The 27500-nt window shown below is 41.0% G+C and overlaps 1 protein-coding gene across 3 annotated transcripts in view; it reads left to right on the forward strand.

The window, feature by feature from the left end:
* RASA3 (RAS p21 protein activator 3) overlaps nt 1-22982 on the forward strand; it is a 172533-nt gene extending 149551 nt beyond the window's left edge. For all 3 annotated transcript variants that reach the window (XM_048962474.1, XM_048962466.1, XM_048962483.1), the window contains exons 12-24: nt 3762-3876; nt 4782-4856; nt 5237-5360; nt 6648-6754; nt 7356-7433; nt 8273-8350; nt 8913-8986; nt 12750-12856; nt 13813-13895; nt 17652-17863; nt 18635-18738; nt 20529-20712; nt 21121-22982. In XM_048962474.1, the coding sequence (XP_048818431.1) occupies nt 3762-3876; nt 4782-4856; nt 5237-5360; nt 6648-6754; nt 7356-7433; nt 8273-8350; nt 8913-8986; nt 12750-12856; nt 13813-13895; nt 17652-17863; nt 18635-18738; nt 20529-20712; nt 21121-21196 (1417 nt within the window). In that variant the 3' untranslated portion in view covers nt 21197-22982. The remainder of the gene's footprint in view (nt 1-3761; nt 3877-4781; nt 4857-5236; nt 5361-6647; nt 6755-7355; nt 7434-8272; nt 8351-8912; nt 8987-12749; nt 12857-13812; nt 13896-17651; nt 17864-18634; nt 18739-20528; nt 20713-21120) is intronic.
* Nucleotides 22983-27500: the final 4518 nt, after the last annotated feature.

A 27500-nucleotide genomic window follows, 5' to 3' on the forward strand; every position in this document is an offset into this window, starting at 1 on the left:
ACTCAGTTTCTGAAACTAAATGCAATTTCAAAATAAATTGTTGGAAGTTGCTCCTTTTCCTCCCAGCTAAGCCAGGAAGCCATTGTGCAGCAGGCAAACTATGACTTAGCTGCCATTATGGAAAGATGGTGATGGTTATAAGCTCTTCAGAAGGGATAGGCAAGGAACGAGGGGTGGTGGTGTGGCTCTCTCTCTATATTTGAAAGTGTTTTGATGTTGTTGAGCTTGGGGCTAGGAATGATAAGGCTGAATCTCTATGGGTAAGGATGAGGGAGACACCAGCAATGTGGACATCCTGGTGGAGGACTGTTATAGACAACCTAACCAGGATGAAGAGACAGATGAGGTGTACTATGAACAGCTGGCAGAAGTTGCACAATCGCTAGCCGTTGTTCTCATGAGGGACTTCAGCTTCAGACTAGTTGACTACCCTTGGGGGTACCATCCCCTCTGACCTGGATGTATCAAATGGGGAGCAAAATAAACCCTTGATGATTCAGGTGGAAACAGTTACAGACCTACTGCTCCATCTGGACTGCCACAAGTCCATGGGGTTGGTGGTATCCACCCAAGAGTGCTGAGGGAGCTGGCGGAGATGATAGCCAAGCCACTTTGCATCATCCAGCATTCCTGGTTGACCAGATGGGTCCCAGAGGACTGGAGGCTTGCCAGTGTGACTCCTATCTACAAAAAGGGTTGTGAGGAGGATCCAGGGAGCTACAGGCCTGTCAGTCTGACCTCTGTACCAAGCACATCATCTTGAGGGAGATCACACGGCATGTGTGGGATCAGGCCTGGCCAGCATAGGTTCATGAAAGGCAGGTCCTGCTTGACCAATTTGATCTCCTTCTATGATCAAGTGACTTGCCTGGTGGATGAAGGAAAGGCTGTTGACAGTCTACCTAGACTTCAGCAAAGCCTTCAACACTGTTTCCCACAGTATTCTCCTTGAGATACTGATACCTATGGCTTAGATCGATAACACTCTTTGCTGGGTAAAGAACTGGATGGATGGCTGGGCCCAGAGGGTGGTTGGTGAGTGGAGTTAAATCCAGCTAGCAATCGGTAACAAGTGGTGTTCCCCGGGGGTTGATACTGAGGCCTGTCCAATATTTCTGTTGATGACCTGGATGAGAGAATTGAGCGCACTCGGTAAGTTTGCAGGTGACTCCAATTTGGGGGCAAGTGTTGATCTGCCTCAGAGTAGGAAGAATCTACAGAGGGACCTATTCAGATTAGATTGACAGACTGAGGCCAATGGGATCAAGTTCAGCAAGACAAAGTGCTGGGACCTGCACTTTGGCCTCAACAACCCTAGGCAACACTACAGGCTTGGGGCAGAGTGGTTGGAAGACTATGTAGAGGAAACAGACCTGGTGGTATTGTTTGATGCTTGGCTGAACATGAGCCGGCAGTGTGCTCAGGTGGCCAAAAAGGCCAATGGCATTCTGGCTTGTATCAGAAATAGTGTTGCCAGCAAGATCAGGGAAATGATCATCCCTTTGTACTCAGCTCCAGTGAGGCCACAGCTCGAGTACCGTGTTCAGTTTTGGGTGCCTCACTACAAGGAAGGCATCGAGACGCTGGAGCTTGTGCAAAGAAGGACAACAAAGCTGTGAGAGGTCCAGCACAGGTCTTACGGGGAGCAGCTGAGGGAGCTGAGGTTGTTTAGTCTGGAGAAGAGGAGTCTTGGGGTGACCTTATTACTCTCTACACTTACCTGAAAGGAGGTTGTGGCAAGGTGGGGGTCAGCCACTTCTCCAATGTAACTAGTAATAAGACTGGAGGGAATGGCTTTAAGTTGCCCCAGGGGAGATTCAGGTTGGATGTTAGGAAATACTTCTCTGAGAGAGCAGTCAGACACTGGCACAGGCTGCTCAGGAAGGTGATAAAGTCACCGTCCCTGGAAGTGTTCAAGAAACATTAGATGTTGTACTGAGGGACATGGTTTAGTGGGAAATCTTGGTGATGGGTGGATGGTTGGACTGGATGATCTTAGAGATCTTTTCCAGCCTTGGTGATTCTGTCATTCTAATGTCAGTGTTGTTTATAAAATTTCTGAAGAACTGGCAAGTTTCATTTGAGGAGGAATTCCCATCATGTTTTACAAAATTTACTTGGAAAACTGTTGTAAGGTCTGAGAGCAGGGAATTTCACTCTGTTCTCTGCATTGGTAGTTTGATAATAACTGTAAAAACCTTCAGCTGTTCATGTGAAATAATTTCAGCTTCAGAGTATGCTAATAAGCCATTTTGCACTGAGTAAAAGTGTTTGCTGGACTTCTTCTAAACAAAAAGCAAATTTCTTCCTAAATATGAATATTTAAGGCAAGCTGTGTGTCTAATCTTTCAAATTAGAGGGCTGAGAAACAAAGACAGGGTTGGATCTGGCATTGGATAACAGAAAACAGAATCTTTTTTTCTGCTCACTCTTTGTAAGTAATTTATGTGACTTACAGATGTTCTGGCAATGTAGTGGTGTAGGAGTATTTACACCAGACTAGTCTCAAAGAGCAGATACTGCTACAAGCCTTGTGCCTACATAATCATGCCATTGGCTGACAATAGAAGAGCCAATAGGTAGTGAAGGAGAATGACAGACTTGGGTTCTGAAGTACAGCTCCTCAGTACAAAATAAAGACTTCGTGTGAGTTGCCTTTCTTTCAGTGTGCCTGGGGGTTAGGGCGTTTTTCTTCCTGTAGGTGTGTTTTTCTGTGCTTCAGGTTGATGCAGCATGAGGTAATTTGCTGCTCCCTAGTCAGTCATGTTCCTGAGATAAAATGGCAAAGATGTTTGTTTTCATGACTTTTGGGGCATTGTAGCAGGCAGGGAGCTTACTTTTTTAATTAAAAAAAAGAAAAAAAAGAGTCCTATTATTCATTGCTTGAATGAGTACAGCTGTGGTAAGCTATAAGCAGCAGAGAAGATGTTAGTGTGTATACAAGAACTAACAAACTTGATCTGATATCTGTAGTCAATTTTTGATCATATATGTGTAAAAGACATTTGCTGATATATGGATCTACATAACTAAAATTAATATACAACTTTCAGTTGAGTTTTCAAAATGCAACAACAAAAAAAGTCTAGTGATAGTGCAGAGAGATAATTTTTAGCAGATTGCCATGGCCATATATCTAGTACGAGAAGAATTCTGTGCAGGTGATTTTTCAGAAAAATGTGAGAATATGTGAGAATACACACAGTTCTGTTTAGAATTGGAATCTGTGTTATGTTTAATAGTGTTATTGCAGGGCAGTGCTGTGGGTCACTTAAAAGAGATGCCTGTGTCACTGGAGCTGGTGTTTTCATCTCCCTCCCAGTTTACAACCATTTATTTGGAAGAAGGTCATTTGTGATGTCCAGTGTTGTTACAAGACTGATATTGCTCCCTTCCTTCCCTTACTCAAATAAATGCTGTTCAGTAGCGTGTGAAAGCAGGTGCAGTTTCCCTTGTTTGTATTGTAAACCCTTTTGAGCCTACATTGTTCCCTTGTGTTTGGATGGTGTAGAGAGGCTTCTGCAGACTGTGTGAACACACCAAAAAACCTTCAGTCCCTCAGGATTTAACGTGATTGCTGCTTTTCTGTTACAGCCTGGAAGTGACTACATAACTGCATCTAATGGCAGGCTTATGTCAAAAGGAATTTTTGTTTATGTGTTCAGAAGCGTATTTTCATCACCTTTAAGTGCTGCTTGTATTTCCATATGTTAGCAGTTTATTACAAAGAGACTAAATTACAGAAAATTGTTCACTTCTAGAGATCCAAACACCATTTTCAGAGGAAACTCATTAACTTCCAAGTGCATCGACGAGACAATGAAACTGGCAGGGATGCATTATCTGCAAGTTACACTAAAGCCAATTATAGATGAGGTAAGATCATTTAAGACTTTTTTTTTTAATTAAAATGTCACTTCAAAAGGCCTTCAGGGAGCAGGTACTGTTTTTCCTTCTAATTTTAAGTGATTTGTAGGAAAAAGAGTTAAGAACCTGTTTCTACGTACATTGAAATCTTTTTTGTTAGTTTAGCTTAGCCACAACTGAGTCACCCAGTTCTGAAACAATTGGATTGTATTAAAGGAAATTGAAAGTTTCCACCTGTCTAACAAAATTAAATTATGCCATTTTAAAACATCTACCACATATTGTTTCTGAGAAATGAATAAAGTAGTAACTGCGAGGGATAAAGGACATATACAGCAGAAAGATGCTGCAAGCTGTAGCTGAGACATCTCATCTTTAAAGAAATTAAATTATTCTTAGATAACTGTGTATGTGATGTATATATTGTAGCAATGGTTTATTATCTGTCCAGTCCAGAGTGGTGGGTGTGGGGTTCTTAGTGCAATAATTGAGCAATACTCTCAGACCACAGACTTCCTTCAAATGATTTGACAGTTTCTTCAGCAGTTGGTTTACTGTTTCATCAAAAACATGTTCAGTTGTTAAAGAATATAGATATACTTTGAAAATTGACTCTTTTAGCAAAATAGGGCTTTTCCTGAGCAGTCTTGCATGAGAGCATCTGAATGATTTTCATCTCAGCTGAAAGAAAGAATAGAACAAATTAATGACTCCTTTTGGAAAAAATGAAGGTTGCTGGTAATTTACCTTTGGTGCTTTGTCAAGAAAAAAGTACAAATTATGCACTTGGCTTTTTACACAAAAAGTAGGTGAGGATTTTTGCAAAATCCTCTTCTTGAATCCTTTGTGCTTCTTGAAAAGTTTATTCGAACGTAAACTAATATAATAATTGTGTACTGTATCTTTTTTTCTAGATCTGCCAGGTACATAAACCTTGTGAAATCGATCCTGTGAAATTAAAAGATGGTGAAAACCTGGAAAATAACAGGGTATGCATTAGATTTTGAAGATAGAGTATCTGTTACCTTGTGTAACTTAGGCTCTCAGATAGCATTATCATTGGTTGCGAGGATAACAGCCTGTGTCTCTTATGTCTCTAGCAGTGTCACATAAAAAAGTGCTGTGAAAAGAAGGAATATGTCATACTAGTGTATAAGTTGATGTTTGTTTTTTATATGGATAACATTATTACTCTTAAATATGTACATTCATTGAAGGGAGTATCACTGAATGTGAGACTGTTTTACAAGTATATAATGTTAAAAGTGAGGATTTCTTACCAATGATCCCATTATGAATAAAACCAGGAATAATACTGCTTTCCATAACCAAAAAAAAAAAAAATTGTTGTAATTGTTGTTTTTTTCAGGAAAATCTGAGGCAGTATGTTGATCGCATTTTTACTGTCATTACAAAATCTGGTGTAAGCTGTCCTACGGTGATGTGTGATATTTTCTTTTCTTTGAGAGAATCAGCTGCTAAACGTTTTCAAGGTGAGTTTCAATATATTATTCTACTTTATATCTCTGATAGGTGTAGTGTAGGTGCAGTCTAGAAGCCTCTGTGATTCATGTTACTTTTACTAATTGGACAACGTATTATCCCAAATATGATTTGAATTCTGTTTTTTCCCTGATCATTCATTTTGCGAAAAACATGACTTTAGGTGATCATGAGCTTTCCTTAAACATCATTCAAAGGAAGACAGCATTTTAAATGAGCATTTTGTTGGTACGTGTTTATGGTTCCTATTTACAATTTACACTGAGTTTTCAAATGTTCACGTTTTTATGATGGCTCATTCTGCAGATTCATAGAATCATAGAATGGCATGGGTTGAAAAGGACCACAATGATCATCTGGTTCCAACCCCCTGCTATGTGCAGGGTCGCCAGCCACCAGACCAGGCTGCCCAGAGCCACATCCAGCCTGGCCTTGAATGCCTCCAGGGATGGGGCATCCACAGCCTCCTTGGGCAACCTGTTCCAGTGCGTCACCGCCCTCTGTGTGAAAAACTTCCTCCTAGTATCTAACCTAAACCTCCCCTGTCTCAATTTAAGACCATTCCCCCTTGTCCTATTACTGTCCACCCTTGTAAACAGCCTTTCCCCCTCCTGTTTATATGCTCCCTTCAAGTATAGGAAGGCCACAATGAGGTCTCCCTGAAGACTTCTCTTCTCCAAGCTAAGCAAGCCCAGTTTCCTCAACAGGTCCTCATCTGGACCTGTTCCAAGAGTTCCACATCGTTCCTGTGCTGGAGGCCCCAGGCCTGTATTCCAGATGGGCCGAGTAGAGGGGGAGATCACCTCCTTCTCCCTGCTGGCCACTTATCTTTGAATGCATCCCAGAATATAGTTGGCCTTTCGGGCTGCAAGCACACACTGCTGGCTCCTTCCATGCAGCTGAATTATTTTCTGCTCATACATCAGCTTGTAATAATGACCAATCTATAAATTAGAGGAGGAGTTGTGATTTCATTGTCCTAGGAAAACCATGTGCTGCAGAAGTTTTCTCACTGTCATGAAAGCACTTTTCCACTCCGTAATAGTTGTTTTAGTTTGTGAGAATAAGCAGGCAATGCCAAACCAGAATCAAGCAAAACAGCTAACATGTATTTTCATGAAGGGCAGCAAATTATAGTAATGAAGATTGAAGTTGTAGATCATATGTATTTCCAGCAAATGTTTAACTTTATGAAGGCATTCTGGTAATTTCAGAAGGTTTTGAAGGAAGTATTATTGAAATACTGAGTAGAGGTATTTTTGTTTTGTTTTATATAGGTGACCCAGATGTGAGGTATACAGCTGTCAGCAGCTTTATTTTCTTGAGATTCTTTGCTCCTGCCATTCTTTCTCCAAACCTCTTTCAGCTTACACCACACCATCCAGTAAGTACTGCATCACTATTTCTAGCTATGCCTATAGTTCTACCACCATATTCTGTCTAGCAAGATTCTTTTCTACATTATTTCAGCAGTCCCTAGGAGAAATAGCTTTGTTAGTTCAAAGATCTGCTAGGTCTGTCTTGCATATGGGAACCTATGTTGAATGACAGTTATGTGAAGAACGTGGGAAGTATGGAAGGAACAGTGAACTTTAAGGTCAGACAAGGTAGATAATCTTAGTTACTCTGGAAAATATGATCACTGCTTCATTTATACTGTCTTAAATTAATGCTAGATTGATCGCCAGCAACAATTGGAGGTATTTTGACTGTTAAGCAACTTATCCAAACTTTTCATGGAAGACCTGAGCAGTTTTCAAGACAGGTGTCTCTTTAGTTTTGCATGTCATTACTCTCCAGAGAACCCAGGGCAATAGCTGTGATACATGGTGACAAGAGTCAAAAACGTTTGAAAGAAACAACTATTTTTCTGTAGTGTTTTATTGAATCTTTTTCAATTTTATGTGAATTTTCTACAAGAGGAGAAAAAAATAAGAAATATTTTAAGTCTTCAATCTGAATAATGCTACTGTTATCTTTCCTAGGACCCACAGACTTCTCGAACTTTGACACTTATCTCTAAAACTATTCAAACATTGGGCAGCCTATCAAAATCTAAATCTGTAAGTTTATCGTTTTCATTAAAAGGTTTAATTTGAGAAAGTGATTTTTTTCAGCTTTTATCACCCATTCTAATTAAGCTTTGAAAATTCTTGAGTTGCACTAGTCTTAAACAAAACTCTTTTTGTTTGTTGTGATTATCAGCCTCACACTCGTGGCAGAATTAAGCTTGTCTTAATCTGAACTACATTTTAGTAAAGCAAAATTGTATGACCAACCTAGAAGACTGTTCCAGGGCATTGCGTTCCTTAATTGAGAAGAATCTTCCATTAAGGGAAATGACTGTGCTTTCCTTTTCATACTAATTTAGTTTCAAGTCAGTCAGTGCTGAAATTAGATTTAGTTGTCCATGTGCTGGATTTCTAATTGAAGTAAAACTTGTATGCTTAAGGCACCAAATGACTATATCTGCACCAAATGACTGTATCTGGTGGAAGTTTGGGCTTCCTGGTGGTGTAGTTACCATTCACATGGGCAACGACAGATGAATCTGTACCTTAACTATGAATCCTTCTAGTCTACAGAATTCCTTGCCCTATATTTTTTCAGAGTTAGGACCAGGATCAAAAGCCAAAGCAGAGGCTTGAAGCTTTTGAACAGTACATTAATTGTAGTAAGCAAGAATTTGGAATGTGTTTTACTACCTTTTTGAGGTAGAAATTTGGTAATATTTTTTTGAATGTGTGCTGTACAATAGGAGAGCCTATTTTCATTTATTTTACCTCTGGACAGGGAAAAAAAACCTCTTTGGTGATTTTTGTCATGGTCTACTGCTATTGAGAATAACAATTTGAGGTACAAACTGTATTATGACATGCATGATTTTGATTTTGTATTTCAGGCAAATTTCAAGGAATCCTACATGGCTACTTTTTATGACTATTTTAATGAACAGAAATACGCAGATGCAGTAAAAAATGTACGTAATGCTTGTGAATGTTCTGAATAATCCTTAGGGGCTGTTGAGATTGGAGCTCGGAATCCTATTATGTACTGTTTGTAAACCAGGAAGTGCGTGCTAGAAAAAGCAGAATCCTGATAATTGTGATAGTTTTTGGGAAACTTGTATCAAATTATGTGCATGTAGGATTAGAATCTCTTTAGATCTGCTTCTATTTAGTAATTAGGTTGGATCAGTAAGGCTGCTGAATTGAGCTTAAGTCACGTGCATACTTCACAGAGTGTTGCAGATCTGTGATGAGAATTGCTTAGTACAAAAGTAATTGAAAGATACGTTTTACAAAGAAAATGCTTGGAGAAGAAGCACTGGTCATCTGCAGTTTTTGCACTTAGTGACATTTGTGCTATTTTTAGTTTACAACACAGGAAAGCTCCCAAATTCCTCAAATATCTGCCAGTACCCTTCTGTTTAAATACTTCTACAGTATTTCCTTGCAGTGCTATATTGTACAGATGTTTAAGATTTAAATTTTTTTACTGCTGTACTGTCATTTTATCTATGGTTTTTGTTCACCTTCTAGTTTCTAGATTTAATTTCATCTTCAGGAAGGAGAGATCACAAGAGCATAGAGCAACCTATACTACTTAAGGAAGGGTAAGCATGCACGTGCAACAACACCTTCTAAATATGTGCTTGCTACTATTCTAAGGCAGCTATCTTTTTCTCCACCCCTATTCCATCTGTATGTTCAGAAAAGAGTGTAGGAAGATTGTTGTACTGCTGTTTCTACTCTCTCTGGCTGCTATAATTGATTTCAACATCCTTTCACTTAATTTAAACATCTTAAATTTAAGTGTGCTTTGGAATATATGGAGGAAAAAGAAGCCTGTAGACCTTAATCAGCACAGCTAAAGCAGAATGAAATTAAATCAGCACTATATTAAGATCAAGTTCAATTTCCTTTTTTAAACGACTGTGAACAAAAGCTGTAAAATGCAGATACTGCGTATCTTAGTGAGGGCAAAGAATATGCTTCTGCTGCCCTATTAAATCCATATGCTAATCAATTTCAGGGCCATTTTGAGGGAAACTTGTCATGCATTTGGAACAGGTTCCTGTAATAGTATCTTTCTGTTTCATGGAACCATGTTATGTGTACCATATTAGTTTTAGAGACTAATTATTGGCAATTTTTTTGTGTTTGAAAAACGAGTTTTGAAGGTCATCTGTGTGCACTGTGAGAACAGCTTCTTTGGACTAAGAGGAAGAAAGTAAAAATCCAAATTCTTCCTTAATAAGCTGAGCTGCTGCTGCTGAAAGTAAGCTGTCATGGTAGTTCCACATCATGCAAAAGTTAGGTTTTCAGTGAAAGCGTGACCCCTTCCAGTTAGCCTCTGCAGTTCACTTCTCTGATGAGGGTCTGTCCCTAGAAGCAAGTTTCTCTGTTTTAATTCTGTACATTTATCATTCTTTTGTTTTTGAAAGTAAATGTATAGTTTGTAACATTTTCCCTCTAACTCTAAAACATGATTTTTTTTCTGCCTCTGTCTTTCTTTTGCTCCTGTCTGATTTTTTTCTGTCTTTTCTTGCTCGGCCTGTGGCTGCTGTTGTAAGGACTCTTAAACTAACAGTAAAGAAAGTTGATGGTAATAGTTCATGCAGGTAAGATGGTAGGGGCAGTTGGTGCTTTGCTGTAGCTACTGGCTGACAGCATGTCCTTCCTTCACAGCAGTAGTCTTGTCTGACTTAACTTTGGGAAGGAAGTAGTCTGTTTAACAATCCTGAAACGCCTGTGTAAAAGTAGCAGAGATCATTCTGTTATTTATTTCTTAACGCTGACCAAATCCTTTTTTTTCCTTTCTTCCTTAAAACAAAAACCTGCTGAAAGTAGAGATTATGGACTTCTATCTATAGGCAGAGGCTCCAAGAAGCACTGAGATTTGCTTAATATTCATTGTATATATCCTGATGAACTCACTGAAAGTAGTTAAGAGGTTGCACTTCCAGGCACTTCTTGAGCAGCATTCATGTAAATTGTTCTCAAGGTTATAGAGTGGGCTTCAGCTCTCTGTTTTTCCCAGTGTTTTGTGTTATTGCCATACTGTGTTGTGGAAGATGGGTGGGAATTTTTTTCCAGATTGATTGGCTGGTTAGTGGGGTTTCTGCTCGTCTTTGCAATGTTTTTATTTCATTTCCCTTTCTTTTCTTTTTTTTTTTTTTCCTTTTTAAAAAATCTATCCTTCTATTAAGAATATCTAAATGGAAAGCTATAGCGTATGTACTCTTGTACTTGAATGCACAGTACCAAAAATTTTAGTTACTGGCACTTGGTTTGCTGGCATGGATCATGCCATCACTGCTTGATAGCTGTCTGCCTGGCTCTTCCCAAAAGGAGGAAAATGAAAAGGAGAATTAGTCTTACCTTTCTTGTGGGTAAAAGTTGCATGCTGATGCTTCTAAGTAAAGCTAAGGCAGATCCAAACTCGGGTCTACCATAACCACAAGAAGAAAAGGTTTCTCCAGCCACACAGCACTGGAATGGATTTTGTCTTAGACTGTTTTGTTTTTTTCCTTTGTGCTGCTGAATATTTGCTCAGACTTCTCACACATTCTGCAAATATTGGAAACAAATCCTATTAAGTTGACCTTGAAACTTAAGTGGTTTTGAACACTGCTCACCTATCCGTGAGAAATAAAAGCATGTTCTTCCCTCAGCTATGTCAGCAAAGAAGAATTAAATTAGAAATGTGCTCTTAGCTCTGCAGTATGGAATTTGCTTTTCTTAAACAGGGAGGCTCAGTAGGCATATACGGTTTTGAGTAACCTTTTAAGTGTTGGCATGAAAAGAAAGAGAAACTGACCCGAAGAGCATATTGTCCAGCCCAAGGATATTTGCTCTTCCCTTGAAATTTGCCTTAAGCTTGAAATACGAAGTCTGCCACCAATCCAGTCAGTCTGGTGATGACTTCAATCACATGGTTGAGTTAAATCTTTCTTGAGGAATCCTAGTACTGGGACAGTAACTGACCATTTAAAAAATGGAACTGAGTGTGACTAAGAATGATTAATGAAGAATATATGTATCTTTTGCTGTGTACAGTGTTGTCAGCTTTTGCCCATACAGCTTTGAATGAGCAGAGGGCACCAGCCCAGCTGGTCACAAAACAGTTAAAGTCTAAAGGAGCTTGGGCTTCTGTTGGATCTTTAAAGAGCCCTACAGTTCAGTTGGATGCAATGTAATTGTGTCTGACTGAAGATACCAGAAGCAAGAAATAGGATTGCCTGGTCTAAGCATTTTATCTCTGCTATTGAAAATCTTCAGCCAAATCACTCCCTATTCTCTCTGTATGCTCCTTCTGCTCTATAGTGCCTTCTTACATGATAAGAAGAGGTGCTCTGTACTGAATAGTTTTTAATGGCTCTACTGTGCAATTATTTATTTTGCACAATAGTTAATGTAACGTAATGTGTAAAGTAGCTGTTAACAGCTCCCTACTGCACACACATCCTACACCAGAAATGAGGCTGAGCAATATGAAGTTACCAGGCTTTCCAAAGTCACCTTGAAGCTTTTGGATTGATTTAGTGGTTAGGAATTTGGTGGATGCATCACAGTTCCTTGCAAGCTAATTCAAGTTTGAAATTAATTAAAACTGACGACTCAATAAATGAACGCCCTTCATCTGAAAAAGAAAAAAAAAGAAGAAGAAAAAAAAAAGGAGGGAGTTCTAGCTTTCAATCATCAAATTGCTTTGTATGTGACTGAATATCCATTTCTAACTGCAGCATCAGTATGCAATTGCAAATGGCATTGTGGAACGTGGTGATTTTTTCTAGAGCATGAGAGTGACTAAAGCATGTAAGCACAGACCCTGTGCTCCAGAAGCTTTATACCTGCTTTTTAATTGTTAAATTTACTTTAAAAATTTTGAGCTTAAAAATTAAAAAAAAAAAAAGAAAAAAAGAAAGAAAAAAAGAAAGAAGACTTACAGAGTCTTGTGTTGTCACGCTTAACAGGTCCTTTTTCTGCTGCATTAGGAAATCTTTTAGCTGCATTTGTAACTGCAGAAAGAGCACATGCTGCAGTTCAGCTAATCAACTAGAGTCCCTGTGTACACTACAAATCAATCTATGTGTCTTGCCCCATACTGAGATCTGGAAAAAGGACAAGTTTAACTAACAGATGCACTAAACCTATCCAAATGTGACTTTCCTTTTCTTGTCAAGAGAAGGCCTCAATAATGAGAAAACACCGTGTCCCTTCCTAAAGCTTTGCAAGTGCCATTGTGTGTGTGTATATATATGTATATATGTGTATACCTATATACATAAATACATATTTTATATGTATGCATATATAGCTATGTAAGTATAAGATCTGGTATATTGTTGTAACAGCTGTTGTCCTGTTTACTAGGTTCATGATCAAGAGAGCACAGGGAAGAAAACGATTTGGTATGAAGAACTTCAAGAAGAGATGGTTCCGCCTGACAAATCATGAGTTTACATATCAGAAAAGCAAAGGTAACAGAGGTTTGCTAGTTTATTTTTAGAATACATTGAAGCAAAGATTAAATCTACTATAAGAACTGACTGAGATCTAAGTCTGTATCTATAGAAGGCACAGTACAGAGAAGTCTTGTCAGCCTGTATGTTCTTGCCCTTTCTTTGATAATCCTGTACTGATAGCTAGAGAAAGTTCTTCAATAACATAGGACTATATAAATAAGCAGAAATTTTCACAGTATTTGTTTAATATTAGATACTAAGCATCATCTCTAGGTTTCAGTTACCTAGTAAATAGTCTGGAAACAAAATAGTCAAGGAAACAAAACTCGGGAGCTCAAATTCCTTGCATTGTTGTGTGTTTTTTTTTTACTGGACGTTGTCAAATGCATTTCTCATGATTTTTATCAATTCTGTAGAATTGACATAACTGACTGCAGTCTGCTTGGCGTTTGACTGCAAGCTTTGAGCCTGCAAACATTTGTTCCCTTAATGCTGCCTAATATCAAGAATTTTGCTTTTGATAGTTTAATTCCAGTAGTTCAGTAGTACACAACAAATATCACTCCCATCTATCAAATAAATAAATGTGGAGTGAGAAAGATGAAAAAAGATGTCCAGATAATGACAGTTGTCATTTCACACTCAACTTTGAGATCTTACATCACCACCATAAGCCTGGTTCAGCTGAGAGGACAGTAATGATTTCTTTCACCTCCTCAGGAAATATAGTGTGTCTTGCTGCAGTAGTCAATTTCTCAGAGATTTGCTAGCATAACATAATGCTGCTGAAAGCAGAAATGAAATTAAGGTAATGCTTCAAGACTGTCCTGGTAAATCCCTGCTGAGTGAAAGGTTTTTTTCTATGCAGTCAAAATGATCTTCATAGGAACTGAATCAGCCGTCAGAATAAGGGCATAGGGTGAAGTTGAGTTTTGAATAAGTTGCTGAGCTTCTGTGTATGTACTCTGCAGGTGATCACCCTCTGTGTAGCATTCCTATTGAAAACATTCTGGCAGTGGAAAGACTGGAGGAGGAATCCTTTAAAATGAAAAATGTAAGTAGGTCATCTTTGTTAACTTCCTTGTTAGGTTGGTCTGGATCCACCAGACTAATCACCTTTTTCCCTTTTGTAACTCGGATTGGGTTTCTATTGAAAGATGTACAACCACAGCTGCTTACTCTATATATAGTAGCAGGAGTTTCCAAAAGTACAGCCCATTCAGATTCTTACCAGCACAGTCAGCAGTCCTTGGGTTTCGTGATCCACAGCACACTCAGTACTGATCACTGCTGATCAGCTGTCTGGGCTCCATAGTGTTGGACACAGGTATGGTAATCACGTCTCTGCCCTTTCTGTCGGACCTCTCTGTTGTGAAGGAACTGACTGCTTCTGTTTGTGGAGGATCACAGGCATGCAGCTGAGATAAAACTTTCTGGGTATTGAGAGGAGCTGAGCTGTAATTCCGATTAACTCTTCAGTCAAGGCAGTCTTTAGCTTACGCTGAGTTTGCTGGGCTGAAATGCATTCAGAATATCTCTTTTTTTAAAACATTTATTATAGGAAAAAATATCCTTTTATTGTTAATGATAGAAGATATTACTGTGAGCATGAACAGAAACCATGAATTGCTTTGGATTCTGAAATACCTTATGAAAATAAAGGTAACTACATCTGTTCAAAAAAGTAAGATTCAGAGTGTTTCCAAGAGCAGTAGAAAACACCATTATCACCTTCCCATAGTGATGTTTGTATTCCCATGCTGCGGAATACTGCAGTGAGAGCAGAATCCTCAAAAATGCACATCAGGTGTATTTGTAACACACAGTCCGTCATGGGTGCTAACTGTGATTAAAGATGCGTATTTTCTATAAGTATTCTGTATGTATTTGTGCTCTAAGTTATACCAAATTTATTTCCATCACTCCTGATAAAGCAACATGTCTGGCAGTGAAGCCAGTAAGTCTGTATTGCCTTTCAAGTAGTCTTCATTTTCCTTACGCACACTGCAGGGCGTGGAGTGTGGATCTAAGTATTCAGATTTTCTGTGTTGTGTGAGAATCAGCTGGTCTTTTTGACAGTTTCAAGGTCTTGGCAACCACTTGAAATTCTTGACTTAGTTGTTAGCTTCTCGGTAACATTTGCCCTATGCTAGTTCACTTAGGTTGGTATCCCCTTACATAAAGCCATACCCCTTAAATTTTTTCATTTGTTCAAATGCAGAAGGATCCATTTACCCTGCAGGACAATGAAATTCTCTTTCCTGTTGTCATGTGTCGATAGAAGTTGAGCTACACACTCGTCTTTCCTTCCATCTTCTTCTTCCCTTTTGTCCCCATTATCCAAACCTTGATTGCCAGTTATGGTCTGAAAAGTTTTATTTAAAAGACTCTCTTCTCCAGCATTTTGACAATGCTGGACTGACTTTAGCAACTCCTCTATTTCTGATATGTTAGTCTTTGTGACTTTCTGGTTATTGTCTGGAGTCTGTAAAAATACTAAATACAGGGAAATTACTGTTGTCTCTTCTGTTTCATGCTGGAAGTGACACTGTAGTTACAAAAAAGCTGTTCATTCACAAATTAGCAAATATATTTGCAAGACATTTTGAAAGATCTCAAGAGAAGAAAAGATTGTGCCTGGTATGATCCTGCAACATTCTCCCCAAGGGCAGACGGTGCCTGATCTGTTGGTCTTCTGTGACGCAGTGACAGCATCAGTGGACAAAGGAACTGATGTTGTCTACTTGGAATTATGCAAGGCCTTTGACATGCTCCCACACCACATCCTTACATCTAAATTGAAGATATATAGATCTGAAGATTGGACTGTTTAGTAGATAAAGAATTGGTTGGATGATCTTAGCCAGAGGGTTGTTGTCAGTGGTTCTGTGTCCAGGTGGAGGCTGGTCATGAGTGGTGTGGGGTCTGTCTTGAATCCAGTGCTCTTCACCATGTTTATCAGAGACATAGTGGGATTGATTGTACCCTCAGCAGGTTTACTGACGACATCAAGCTGATTGGTACAGTTGACACAATAAAAGGGAGTGATACTGTCCAGAGGGAACTGGACACACTCAAAAAGTGGGATCACAACAGTCAAATGAGATTTAACAAGACCAGAGTATATGGTGTTGCCCTTGGGTCAAGGAAATCCTGGATATGAGTACAAAGAAGAACTCATTGTGAGCAGCCCTGCAGAGAAGGAGTGGGGGATCCTGGTGGATGGAAAGCTGGGCATGAGCCAGCAGTGTGCTCGTGCAGCCCAGAAGGCCAACAGTATCCTGGGCTGCATGAAGAGGGGGATGGCCAGCAGGGAGAGGGAGGTGATTGTCTTCCTCTACACTGCCCTTGTGAAGCCCCAGGTGAAGTACTTCATCCAAGACTGGTACCCCCAGTACAGGAAACATGGAACTGTTGGAGAGGGTCCAGAGGAGGAGCACAAGGGCCACTGAAAGAGGTTTCAATTAGATTTTAGGAGGAACTATTTTACTTGGATCTGGAAGAGGTTGCCCAGATAAGTTGTGAATGCCGTATCCTTGAAAGCATTCAGGGCCAGGTTGGATGGAATTCTGAGCAAACTGATCTAGCAGTTGGCAACCTTGCCCTTGGCAGAGTGTTGCAACTAGATGATCTTTAAAGTCTCCTCCAACCTAAGCCATTCTTTTATTCTACGACCTGCCAGGTGCAGAATTCATACCAATATTTTGAATCTTTGTAACACACAAAGATGAATTTCTGTTTTCTTAGAAAAACAGAATATCCTGAGTAGGAAAGAGACCCACAAGGATCATTGACTCCACCTCCTGGCTCCACACAGGACCACCACAAATATATGTCTATATATACATAGAGAGAGAGAGACATATATTTGTGTATGTACACATAAATATATATATATTTTTGTGTTGCATCTTTGTTTCTTCAGAAGGACCAAAGAGAAATCAGCTGTTTGGAAAATAATATTCAACATGATCTGGACAGTGCAGTGTCTAGCCATTTGAATAATTGAATGGAAAAGTAGAGTAGGAAAAGGATAGTTCAGGAATACCTGATAGAGGAAAACCCATTAAAGTGAAGTTTTTGCAGAAGATAGAGGAAATGATCAGTGTGTGAGGTTGGATCAGTGTAATCAAGCAATAAGTCTTGAAACCTGTGTCTTCAAGGGGAAGAAAATAGAGGCAATTTTGCCATCTTGGAGCAGAAGCTATTTTGGACAGGCAAGGGAGCTCTCATTTAGATACTAAGTGCCCAAACTGTAATGCAGAATTAATGTGTGGTTATTTGAACCAGGCAATTAAAGAGAAACAGAAAAACTGCAGCTACAGTGCAGAACTGTGGAAGTTAGTAACAGCAAAAAATCATGTTGAAGTAAGCGTTAAAAAGACTAGAGATATGGCAGTTAGAGCAAAGCTGCCCCAAAGGCTGGATCTAGACTCTCATTATTTCTCTTAACGTTTCTGTTCAGCTCTGTGTTGGTTCCTTCTTCCAGCCATCCAAAACACTTGGAGCTGCAGCATTACTAAAATTGCATCCCTGAGGCTGACAACAAATCTTGCTGAGGCCCAACAAGCAAGTTGATACTAGCTGCTTGTAAATCACCTCCTTCAGGAACGGTATCTTGTTCCTTGTACCAGATGGAAAGTCTTGTTTCAAGGGCACATTTGTTTCTTCATTTTGCGTTGAAATATATTTATTTGTACATTCTTTTAGTATGCCTGGTTTTTACTGTAATAAATTGATCAGTCTAAGTCTTCTAAACTCAGCGAGTCATTCTGGTAGTTTATTCTGTGGTTTACTTCTGTGTTTGCAGATGTTCCAGGTGATCCAGCCTGAAAGAAGAGTCTTGTATATTCAAGCAAACAACTGTGTGGAGGCCAAGGACTGGATTGATATACTCACCAAAGTTAGCCAGTGCAACAAGAAGCGCCTCACAGTCTACCATCCCTCTGCCTATCTTAATGGCCACTGGCTTTGCTGTAAAGCTACTGCAGATAATACTCCTGGCTGCACACCTTGCACAGGGTAAGGATTGGTAACACGCAGATCTGTATATTGCCAGGAAAAGGTGGATTGCTGCAGTGTGGCAGGAATGCAGGTACCAAGATGAGTCTGATATGCAGGCATTGCGGTGTTTTAAGAGGTCATCTTTGCTGACACTTCTGATGCTGTCAGTATCTGCATATTCTAATCAAACAGCTGACATTTTTAGAGTTCAGAACCTTGATAGGAGTTGACTGTGAGATAAAATATTTTGATTCTGATCATCTGCAATTAGAAAATAAGCCAGAAATCCATTCAGTGTTCTGTTTGTAAATTTCTGAAACAGATAAGCATCTCCTTCTGGGTTTAATTCTAAACCAGTCTTTTCTGAGCAGGTTACTCATGGTCTCTGTTAATGCAGAGATACTGTCTTGTTTCTAGGAAACTTATTTTCATCTAAACTGAGGAAAGCAGCAAGTCTGTAGTGGTAGTTTTTCTCAGAATATAAAACCTGGATAGCTGGGAAAATACAGTGCTTTGGCTCCTCCATCTGGTTATAACAGATGGATTCATCAAAATGTCTGGATTCTGAGTCTACTCTTTCAAGTCACAGTGAAAACATGCTGGATAAATCCAGGCATAGAGAAGTTTGAATCTGTCTTCCTTTTCTCTTGGGAAAATCTGGAGGTTTTGTGCTCTGTTACATACAGTTTGTCATCTTTCAGGAATACTGCTTCCATCCTTGTTGAGTTCTTCACACCGTAACACACTGTTTAACATCTAACTCCTACTTCTCTTCCTGATGTCTTGCAGAGGCCTACCAGCTAATATACAACTGGATATAGATGGAGATAGAGAAACTGAGCGCATCTACTCTCTTTTCAACTTATATATGCCAAAATTGGAGAAAATGCAAGGTGAGGCTGAAACATCTTTGCAACTCTGACACACTTAGCAAGGCAAAAATATCTTTGAAAAATGTGTGTGTTAGTTACACCAGCCTAGCAGATCAAATCCTCTTCAGCCATTATTTGTTTCCCCTTCTGCTATCTAGACGCAGTTGTATGAATTATTTTTGGTGCAATGTGCAGTCTCATAGTCTGTGCAGAGTTTTTTATATAATAAAAAGTTATTTGAAATATGGTCTTAATGATCCTGAAATACCGTAGTCACAGAGCATAGTCTGGATGTTCTGAATTGACAAATCACTGTGTGGCCTAAGCCAGAAGTTTCCTGATCCTGAAAAGAAGCACCAGCAAAGTTGAGGTTTCAGTGCAACATGGTTTTGTATTACCAGATATATATGTATTACCAGAATGAGCCATGTGCACATTCCCTGGTTGAGATCCCCAGAACATGCTGGATCCAAACGGATTTCCTAGGCAGACTCTTTCAGAATCGTCAACAAAAGCTCAGCGTTGGGTGTCTGTGGAACGATGAGAAGTGGTGTTTGGGCTGAGAAGCCCTTAAGAGCTGTGGGGAACAAAGATGTGACATGAAGGACAAAAGAAAGAAGAAACAGCAGAGGAAGTACTGGTAGACATGCCAAGGAAAGTATCCGGTATACACGGTGCCAGACTTAAAATCCCAGTTTAGCACAGGGAGTGGCAGGGAAGCCTTCACTGTGGCACTGATCTTATAATAGCACTTGATTTTATAATATGAGATAAGCTGGTGGTGTCAAACACACAGATTGGAAAGCACTTTAATCCAGTCCTGGATGCCATGCAATTGCGAACTTAAGATCCTCCACCACTTCCGAGCTGTCTGAACCAATGCCCAGCCTTCCCCTGTTCCGAATCCCCGCTGCCAGCGCCAGCATTGAGTTTCAGTGTCAGGGAAAAGGACGCAGGTTTGGCACAGGCAGCACAGCAAGGGGAAGGTAACTGGACAGCTGAGACTGAAAGAGCAGTAGAGCTGGAAAGCTGAGGAAAAAGAGTGAAACGCTCTCTCCTTTCTGATGTGCTCCCCTTTGATGATGAAGTAGATCACATGATAGATGTGATGCACATGTCCGTGTAAGCGGTGTCTTGATGTAGCCAGGAAGGCTTCCTGCATAGGATAGAATGTGATATTACATATGACTTATGCTTAGTGTATTTCCTTCAAAAGGCAGCAGTCATGACACACTCTGCTTGTGCTTGTTGTATGTATCTTTTGCAGAGCAATGTTGTAAAACATCTTCCATGACTAGTGCAACCTGTGTTTAGAATTCAGTCTGTTGTGAAGCTCTGTACTTAATGCTGTGTATGACAGTAACCCGTCCTTCTGACAAATAAACATTTGATTTCACAAAGCCCAATCCTGCAGCAAGCAGATAGTTCCCAAGTTCTGTCAGAGTTCCCAAAATGTCTGTGTAGTAGTGCTAGTGATAATGTAGGTGGAAGCATTGCCTGTACAGCATGGGACAGAGTTGTGCAAAGCCAGGAGCAGCTGCCAAGCTTGCTGCCCTTTCTTTATAAGACTAAGAGGAGGGAGTGGGCATAAGCCAGCTGCTGTGCCTTCAAACAGCCCAGCAAAGGGCAGGGAACTGCTCCTTCTGCTGTTGATGTTGGCCACAGTTCTGTGGTAGTTATAATGCTAAAAAGCAAGGACAACTGCTGGCCTGTATGAATCCTAAACCGAGTACTTTTAGTCTGCTTGTCCCACTTTTTCTTTTCTCCTACCTATCTGATACCTATTTGTGTACTTTTATTTTTTTCTGTAGAGGCCTGTGGCAGCAAATCTGTGTACGATGGACCTGAGGAGGAGGAATATTCTACATTCATCATTGATGACCCTAAAGAGACGTATAAAACACTAAAGCTGATTATTGAAGGTGTTGGAACTTTAGAGCAAGAGCATGCTCAGTATAAGAGGGATAAGTTTAAGAAGACAAAATATGGAAGCCAGTAAGTATGAGTTGTCCCAACAGGCCAACATTTCTGGAAATGGTATTTCCCTTCCTTGTGTTCTGGCCTTTATCACATTCATATTGCTATCACAACATGTCAAATATTTATAGCACTAGGAATTTCTAAATGTTTGGTTTTAATTCATGAAAATAATTCATAAAAATAAAATATGCCTGATTAATTTTTAGCCTGTGCACATGAAGTGAGCAATAAAGACAGTAAACACCAGGATCAATTCAGCAGTCCATCAGTTCCTCCACTTCTAAGGAAGATGCAATATGTAATTACAATTTTAATTTTGAAAGTCAAACTTAGGCAAAACACTGTGTATGTTCACTTTCTGTTCTGACGTTGCGATGTCCTGGCAGAAAATTCTACATGTAATACTTCTTTTTTTAATTCTAGAGAACATCCTATTGGTGACAAGAGCTTCCAGACGTACATTAGGCAGCAGTCAGAGATCTCAGCACATTCCATATGAAGTGTGAAGGATGTCACAGACAGTGCTGAAGAGTCGATCGGTGACGCTAAACAGCAAAGTAAAGGGAAGCCACACATGTAGCAAAATGTATGGATAAGTGTCAAGCTTACAAACTCTGAGACTTGCTAAACGTATCGTCTTTTCAAGAAACTGTTCTAATAGTTGCTATGCACTTTATTCATCTGGTTATTGACAGATGATAAAACTCTGCCTTCTAGGCAGTTGTTGTCTTGTGTATTTTTAAATTTGCTTTGGTTTCTTGGAATCTAGTGATCAGTTCAATGATCAAGGTGTGTGGACTTCATCTTGACGACTCCCATGCAGTTCCTTACGTTTCAGAAACCAGGCGTGCTGCCAACGTGCAGCATTTTCTAGAGTTGTTGTTTGTAACTGTTTTTGTTCCTGATTAATGTATATTATGCCACACCCCTGCGTGCTCTCTTAGGAAAGGCTTAGTAACACTTTGCTTTTAATGCCTGCATTTAGTTAAGCAGCAGAGAAAAAAGCTCTTAGAGTAATAATCTCTTTTGTTGTAGCGTGTATTATGAGTAGGCCGAGGTGCAGGCCTTTTGTTTTTACAGCAGCATAATTTTTTGCTAAACGTGCACAGTTTTTAATAGAAATTCAGATCTGAATGGTACTTTTGATATTTTTGAGATACAAAGTCATTTCTCCGGACACATTCAGCAGACTTTGGTTTTGAAGATGAAATCTCAGTGGTGTAACGAAACTGACTCTCACAGATGTGAGTAAGAAAGAAATGAACTGAGGTCAAAGCTACGTGTCCCTTTTTATACAGACTGGTGATTATAATGTTTGAAAGTCTGCCAGCTGAAAGGCAAAGTAAGCTGGTTTTCATGACCTTGTAGCACCGCAGCAAGGAGGATGAATAGAACACGTCTGGCAGATGAGACACGCTGAGTCCCAGGCACAAAAGCCGTCGAGATGACTTTTATGTGAGAGGATGTTTAAGCACTGGAGTCTGCGCTGTCCTTATACTGCTTGCTTTTCTGGAAAATAGATTTCTACTTTTCCAAAACCGTTTTTAAATACTTTTTTTTTTTTAAAGAGACCTGCTAAAGGGTGTTTAGTATATTAACACATATATGGTAACTTGTTAATGTTCTGAGTGTAGTAAAAAATGGAATGAGCTGCGTATCTCACTAATACCAACAAAAGTCATTAAGGAGGGGAATAAAGATCTGCTAAATATTAGATATATATTTATGTATGCTATTTAGTTGTACTCGGTAACTTTCCTCTGTATAAGGGTCTGATTTACAGAACATCTAGCTTTGATGGCACAGAAGCCTGCATGATGGACTTTATGCTTCTGTGGGGTAGAAGCTAGTTTTGGTGTTCAGCTGAATTGGAACAGAAAACATTGAACTATCAGTTTAATGTGAAGGTGTCTGTATCTTTGCTTAAAGTGTTACAGAGTAACTCTCAACTGTGTCCTCCTTGCATCCCATATGAGTTAAGATGGCTGAATTACTTTGAATGCCTCTGTTTCTTAGTGATGCTCTTAGGAATGAGGTTTTCTTCTTGTTTGACTATGTAGTAGACCACCTCCTAGTAGACAGTAGATGATCTTTTATTCATTCATCTTCACCCAGCAGACTGGGGAAAGGGAAATAATGACGCGTTGCAGAGATGCATTTTGGACTCCAAGCTTTTAGCTGCCATGAACTGCAATTTTTAACATGTATTTGTAACTTAATATTGTTTATAAAATACTAATGACCTGTTATGTGTGTTCTACTTGCCAATTAAAAGAAATGTTTTATTTCTGAAAACTGAGTCTGTTTAGATTCACCGTGGTCACCAGGGGTGACTGTTGGCAGAGCATCAGCTGATCAAGTTGGCCTGTGAATGGAGATCCTTGTGAGTGCCAACCAGAACCAGTCTGTGCTGGGGCTGCTGTGTCTCAGACTCACTCTTTTTTCTATATCCACTCCTTTCCTCGGGTCAGCACAGCCCCTGTGGGATTCTGTATTGAGCCGAACTGAGCACCTGAGCCAGCCATAATCTAATGCAGCAAAGAAAGCAGCTACTGCTCAACTATAGATCAGCTTGATTCTTTGTGTTACTACGTAGTTGATGTTGCTGTCAGGGACCCTGAAAGGACAGGAGGGAAGAGTGGGAGTGCAGCACCCTGCATTTAGATTAGCCCACCACCTGTCTGAACAGGACTTGTTCTGTAACAAAACATGGGCACACCTTGGTTTTTGCAAGTCATCTTGTTCTGTGGTCGTTTTCTTCAGTATCTATGGAGGGTTTATAGAGTTTATTAGTCCTCGCTGGAGACTCGTGAATGAAGCTTTGGCTCTGAGATGTTCTGGGACAAGCTGCACTCATTGTTCTGTTGGGGATATTTGCAGGAAGGCTTGTCGGCAGCACTGCTGGGAGAGAAAGCTGTGTGAACTGACTCATTCAGGAGCGTGTGTTAATGTAGCTCCTGTTCAAGGTAACTCCTGCTGCTGTATAGGATATCTCCAGCTGTCACTGCAACAGAGATGTGCATTTGATGAGAAATGTCTGGAGAAGTGCTTCTGCAGATGCACTCTAGCTGAATGACAGGAGTGGTTTAAAAGGTAGGCAGCTGGGAAAGAAAAGCAAAATGATTGTGGACGACACACCACCAGTTATCATCTTGAAGATGAACACAATATGCACGTGTGTGTTTCTGCTGAGGAATTGTATACCTTTCTGTATAAACAAGGTTTAAAGTGGTAGTAAACTGACGCAGGATTTGTAGGAAATAAGAAGATGCCATGGATGTGGCATGCAATTAAGGAAAAGGGCAGCCAGGGCCTCTCTGACCCTCAGTGAGGCTCTCAGAAGTCAGCACCAGTGACTGCTGCCTAATAAATGAAAAACCAGTGGGAAATTCTGTGTGTACGAGACACTGATTTGTGACCGAGAGGACTGGCTGTATGATGAGGCTATCAGAGACCCCTTTTAAGATGTGATTCTTAGCTCCATCCCTTCTCTGCAGTACTTCACACTGTTTCGAGGTCATTTCAACTTCTAATACTGTAAGCATGCTTAGTATAATGGGCTGTGTAAGAAGACTGCAGTGGGAGATGTAAAGCTATGTGCCACCAGAGGCTGGGGTGCCGTGCAACGCTTGGAGATAAAGGACAGCGTCTTTCCAAGAGCCACCACCTTGTATTCATTTCTGCTGGAGAAAGAGATTAGCAAGCTGTCTGGCAAAGGTTTGCTTCGGACTCTGAGGTAATGTCATTAAACAGTAAATGAGTTATTTCAAAGCTCAAGTGTGCATTGAGGGAAAAACAGGGTTTTAAGATAGAAGCACAGTATTCCCACATGTGCAAGATTCTGAATCTGGGCTGTGTAAGAAAAGACTGGAAGAAGCCATTATAGAGCAAAGAATTGTTTCGGGTTCCTAAAATAACACAAGATAAAACAGGATTCTTGGAGACTCATTGTGAGCCTAGAGACCAACCCTCCTGACTGAACAATGAGAATGGGAGCTATTCACTTTAACACAGAAGCTGCAAAAAAAGGCCACTTTTTGAAATGCCTCATGTTTTGCTTTCTTCAGCAAGGTTCTCTTCTCATCCTGTCCAGAAGCCATGTGTCAGGCATTGCATTAAAAGGAGGAAGGCGTGGAAGTCTGCATGGGGATAGATGAAGACCCCGCAGGAAACAAAGTCTGTGTTCCCAGTCAACTCCACAACCATTTTGGGTTGTATCTCACCCTCCTTGGATAGGAAGCAGCCAGCCCCCTCTGAAGGGTGACTCGCAATTTTAGGCGACATCCTGAGGATGAAATTCATCAAACTAAAAGTTTTCAATTCCCTTCCACTGCAGTGAGGAACCTAGTGTGATTGGTTTGAGTTGATGGTAAAGACATCTAAAGCCGGTGAGGCAAAATCCACCTAAGGGTGATAGGAGAGAAGCCCCGCTGCCGCGATGGGCACTGTTATTCTTTTCTCACTCACTTTGCAGCCGTGACCCCCTTGCAAGCCCCTGTTCTCACATCGCTCTTTCCCTGCTGCCCGTGGTGTCACAGGGAAGGCTCAGACCGCTAGGTGGGAGTGCTCTCACGCAGGAGCCGTCCCACAGCATTGCTCAACGCTGCACTCTTTTGCTACGAATCCAACCTGAAGAATGCCGTGAGTGCTCTTCTGTCAGCATACGTTCACGCTGGGTCTGCGCATTCCAGCTCACGTGGGACAACAGCGTGAACCTGAACGGGGTGTGAGCACTCACTGCCTTCCCCTTTCTGCTCTGCTCCCTCATGCTGGCTCTTAATTCTTGCGCTGCTGCGTGCTGGGTTGGGCACGAAGCTGGAGCTGCTCCAACAGCACCTGGTGTACCATGAAGCAGGCCAGGACAAGGCATCCCCCTAACAGCTCCTGAGCAGACAGATTCATGTGTCCAAGGTGTTTTTAACTGATACCTGCAATGTAAAAGGATGTTTCTTCTTGGCAGAGGGCTAAATCCTTCCCTTTCTTAGTGAAGAGGGACAAGAGATTCCCTTGCTGCAGCTCATGGCCTGGGGTTGTCGGCCATACATTTATTTCCAGGGCAGCCGGGAGGAAAACTGAAGGCCACACAGCCTTAAAGCATTGGGAGCACAGCAACCATCACACCTGTGATAGAGCTGACCCATGGGACTTATCTTCTGAAAACAGGGCTGGGAAAAGATTTAAAGAAGAAACATGTCAAGGGTAGTAGAATTCTTTAATAAAAAAGGATGTTTTTCTGAGCATTAGCAAAAGGAGAGTAGTATGCTGTTGGTGCTGCACCGTGTGGCTGCAGAGCATCTCTCAAGGGCACGGCCTGGAAGAGGCAGCATAAATCTCTTCTGTTGTGTGGCTTCACCCCCAACTACCCCAGCTCAGTGCAGATCAGATTTTTTTCTGTTTGTGCTGCCTGCTTTTCCCTGAAAGGCACGTGATGGTTGAGCTGCAGATATCCCTTCCTGAGAAATATTTGCCCGAGTTTGGAGCCAGCCCTGGGCCTTGAGGTTGCAGTGCTTCTCAGCCAGCCCCTCTTCTGCCATGCCACTACTGAAGCACAGTGTCCTGTGTCACCCTGGGAACACTCATGCCAGGCAGGGCTCTGCTGATGGCGCTGGGGCCCATGCCAGGGGCTGAGCCTCTTGCACACTGGCTGGCTTCCGGCTCTGGATCACCCAACCTTGGCTGTGGCTTCTTCACACTTGTGTTATAACCTACCTTGCTCCAATCTGCTATGTGGGTTCCTGCTCCTGCTCTGTCTTATAGGACCTGGTGGGCAACAGTGTGCTCTGGTGCCCAAGAAAGCCAGTGGTATCCTGGGGCAGATTAGAAAGAATGTGGCCATCAGACTGAGGGAGTTGATCCTCCCACCCTACACAGCCCTGATGAGACCACATCCAGAACGTTGTATCTAGTTTTGGGCTCCTCAGTACAAAAAAGACAGGGAACTGCTGGAGGGAGAGTCCAGCACAGGGCCATGAAGATGATTGGAGGCCTGGAGCATCTCCCATACAAGGAAAGGCTGAGAGACCTGGGGCTATTCTGTGATCATTGTTACCGGAGCAAATATGTCATTTACAGCACTGGGCTTGCAGGGGGGCAGCCAGGCGTCTCTACAAGCTGGATTTCTTCACTCTATCTGACCAACTGATGTGCTTGGCAACAGAGTACAAAAACAATGCTAGAGGCTGCCATGGAGAAACATGGATGTGCTGTAGGCCTTAATCTGATGTTTTCCAGACAAAGCCTCTGTCTGGCAGCAGATTGCACTCTTCTCAGATTATTCAGCATCTTCAAAAGACAGCTAATGCATTCAAATCCAGCTGTCCAGGGATAGATTTGCCAGTTCTTCCCTGTTTCTGACTATTTCTTCATGCACCTAACCAAAAAACACATTAACTCTTTTGGCTACAGCCTGGAGCTAGAATCTCCTGTTCTGTTTCAATTCAAACTTGTAAATTTGTTTAGAACCCTGCTTTCCACTCCCTTTGTTCTAGCAGGGGGTTGGACTAGACGATCTCTGGAGGTGCCTTTCATCCCCTACGATGGTTCTGTGAGCATCACCATCTTTCCATGTCTACCCTCTGTGCTCAGGGTGTTGTGTGTACTTGAGCCCTGCTCAGCCCAGGTAGGATCAGTGCTCACCAGCACTTGCCAGGGCCTAGAGGCACTGTAATCTGATTGATCTAATGATTCTAATTCATAGAATCATTAAGTTTGGAAAAGATCTTTAAGATCACCTACACCAACCACCAGTCCATCCCCACCATGCCCATTAACCACATCCTTCAGTGCCACATCCCCACAGTTCT

Source organism: Lagopus muta, chromosome 1, assembly GCF_023343835.1.
Source record: "Lagopus muta isolate bLagMut1 chromosome 1, bLagMut1 primary, whole genome shotgun sequence".
Classification (NCBI taxonomy): domain Eukaryota; kingdom Metazoa; phylum Chordata; class Aves; order Galliformes; family Phasianidae; genus Lagopus; species Lagopus muta.